General features: G+C 54.3%; 1 protein-coding gene across 1 annotated transcript in view; it reads left to right on the plus strand.

Moving 5' to 3' along the window:
- Positions 1-1,752: 1,752 nt before the first annotated feature.
- Positions 1,753-2,924, plus strand: part of LOC123769817 (uncharacterized) — a 36,269-nt gene continuing 35,097 nt past the window's right edge. The window contains exon 1 of the mRNA XM_045761138.2: positions 1,753-1,815. Coding sequence (XP_045617094.2) covers positions 1,753-1,815 — 63 coding nt within the window. The remainder of the gene's footprint in view (positions 1,816-2,924) is intronic.

Genomic DNA, 2,924 nt, shown 5'->3' on the forward strand with positions numbered 1-2,924 from the left:
GACCGAAGAGGGAATCGACGGAATATTGAGCAACAAGTGCTCCAGGGACAGGTGCTGTGCAAGAAGAAGTGAAGTCTGTGCAGTGACGTATGTGATGTCTGAGGCACTTCACCCATATAGTGACGACGTAGCGGATGGGCCAGTCCACCGGGAAGCAGTGGGAGAAGGTTACTTTACAGTGGTATTAGGTATCAGGTACAGATTATCACTCGTAGCCCAAGATGAAGGATGATAAGGTAACAAGGTTCATTGACACTAGAGATGAGCAGGTGCTGGAGGATTGCACCATGGCACAACTGCAGCTGGTAGCCGACCACTTTGGGATAAAATTGAGATCTTCCAAAGTGGGAGAGAGGAGACTGGAGATCATGGCACAGCTCAGGGCCCGTGATGAGGCTTTGGGGGAGGAACGGCCACAGACACCTGCCAGTGTGGGAGAACATTTGAGTATTGGTGGAAGCAGCAGGGGATCCAGCAGCAGGCGCAGCGTCAAGCTGGAGATATTGAAGCTGCAGCTGGAGGCACAGCTGCGCAGGGAAGAACGAGAGGCATAGGCACAGCTGAAGCGGGAAGAGCGAGAAGCAGAAGCTCAGCTGAAACGGGAAGAACGAGAAGCACAGCTGAGACGGGAAGAGCGTGAGCACGAGGCACAGCTGAGATGAGAAGAGCGCGAGCTGGAAGCTAAGCTGAAACAGCAGGAGGTTGAAGCTAACAAAGAGGTTGAACTGAAGCAAGCTGAGCTAGGGCTAGCTCCACCTGCCCCGCTACAGCAGGAAGACCGCCGAGTGAGAGAGCAAGATTTGCAGGTCTTCGTGCCTAATGAAGCTGAAGGTTTCTTTGACCACTTCGATAGGGTCATTACCTTGAAGAAGTGGCCAAGAGCAGAGTGGGTGGAGCTGGTCCAGGGTAGGCTCACCGGTAAAGCTCGTGAAGCCTACAACATGCTCGACCTCAGGGAGTGTACCAACTACGATGCTGTGAAGAGAGCCGTGCTTCACTCTTTCAAGCTAATGCCTCAATGTTACAGGAAGAGATTCAAGGAATGTACCCGTTCGCCAGGAAAATCTTATGCGGAGACGGCGAGGGACATGGAGAGAAAGTTCCTGAAGTGGCTGGAATCCGAAGAAGCGAAGTCGGCTGAGGATGTCAAGAGGCTTATGGTCATGGAGAAGTTTATGTTCGTGCTCTCTCCTGAGATCAGGGTTAGAGTAAAGGAGGCGGACATAAAGGACCTGAGGGCCGCTGCCGACAGATCTGACATGCTGGAAAAAACCCTGCGACCACGCCGAGAGGGACAGCACCGACCGCCCATATACTCCGGATATGGTAGAAGTTATAGAAGGATGGATGGATGGAGGACAGGAGCGAGTTCTCCCAAGTCCCACCTCTCGAGTGGAGACAGTAGAGGATCAAAGAGTGCTATGGAGCCGGCAAAGAAGTAACAAGCTGAGAGCTCAGGAGCTGTTGCTGCGACAAAGGGAGTCGACGGAAGGCGCGAGGAAGACCCACGGAGCGACGGACTCTGGAGGCGTTGCCAGGGCGGGCGGTGGTGGATGGTCACCACCGGGGAAGTTCCGCTGCTACAATTGTGAGGGATTCGGACACTTCTCACGGGAATGCAAACGCCCTAAGCAGTGGGGGAACGTTGCTTTCGTGAGGGTCGAGGACCAGATGGCCGAGAGAGTGCGGGATGAACCCGTACTGAGTGGGGAGAAAAGAGTTCACCTTTTCGTGTGTGAGGGAACCGTAAGGATGGGGGACGCAGACCCCATTCCGGTGAAGGTATTGAGAGACACCGGGGCTGATTTTACCCTGGTGAGTAGGACCCTGTTCCCCGAGGGTTACGAGAATACCAGTGTGGGGGTGGTTTAGGCCCATTAGGACGCCAATATGGCGCCAGCCCCTCCGTTTTGCCGCCAAAACTGTGTGACGTCAGTGGCACCAGATTGGTCACTGACAGTGACGTGGCACAGGGAGCCAATGAAAATCACCCCTGGCAAGTATGACGTCACGAAGGCAGGGGGGTCCGGAGATCGCGCCTCTTTGGCGCCACCAGTCTGAGACAGCACATCAAGGTGGTCAAACATGCAACAGGGGATCCTGTCAGTTTGACAGGATCCCCCATCTCCGGAGGATTTACGCATCACCAGCGGTCTGCCAGCACCTGGGGAGGTCTTCCTATATTCCATGTGTTGGACCGACGTAGGAATTGATGAGAAATGAGCAACAAGTGCTCCAGGGACAGGTGCTGTGCAAGAGTGAAGACTAGACAGTGACGTCTGGGACATCTGATAGCTTCAGTGATGACGTAGCGGCTGGGCCAATCCTCTGTGAGGGAACCAGTCTGAGACAACACGTTGACAAGGTCGGACGTGTGAAAGTTGGTCCTGTCAGTTTGACAGTTGTACCCTGCTCCCGTGGATTTTACGTGTCACCCGTAGTCGGCAAGTCTGCTGTGAAGTCTTCCTTCATTCCATGTGTTGAACCGAAGAGGGAATCGATGGAATATTGAGCAACAAGTGCTCCAGGGACAGGTGCTATGCAAGAAGAACTGAAGTCTGTGCAGTGACATATGAGACGTCTGAGGCAGTTCACCCATCTAGTGACGACGTAGCGGCTGGGCCAGTCCACCGGGAAGCAGTGGGAGAAGAAAACTAATTGGGGATCAGGACGACTGCAGCCGAGAAGTAGGTTGGCAGCCGTAGTTGTGAGGAGAAGTCGACGGCCGGGAGATTGACTCCAACCCTTCAAGAAGTTGTGGAGGAGCACGGACTTGCGGAGAACAGAGCAGACGCGTTTATTGTGGGACGTTGATTGGGTTCCTGGAGAACGCATCAGTGTGTGTGTGGGGGCGTTCCCTACAATGAGGCGAGAGCCGGGACCAGGAGCAGCAATTCAACTCTCACCGGAGGGCGAGTCCACAT

This window comes from Procambarus clarkii, chromosome 14 (genome assembly GCF_040958095.1).
Source record: "Procambarus clarkii isolate CNS0578487 chromosome 14, FALCON_Pclarkii_2.0, whole genome shotgun sequence".
Taxonomy (NCBI): Eukaryota; Metazoa; Arthropoda; class Malacostraca; order Decapoda; family Cambaridae; genus Procambarus; species Procambarus clarkii.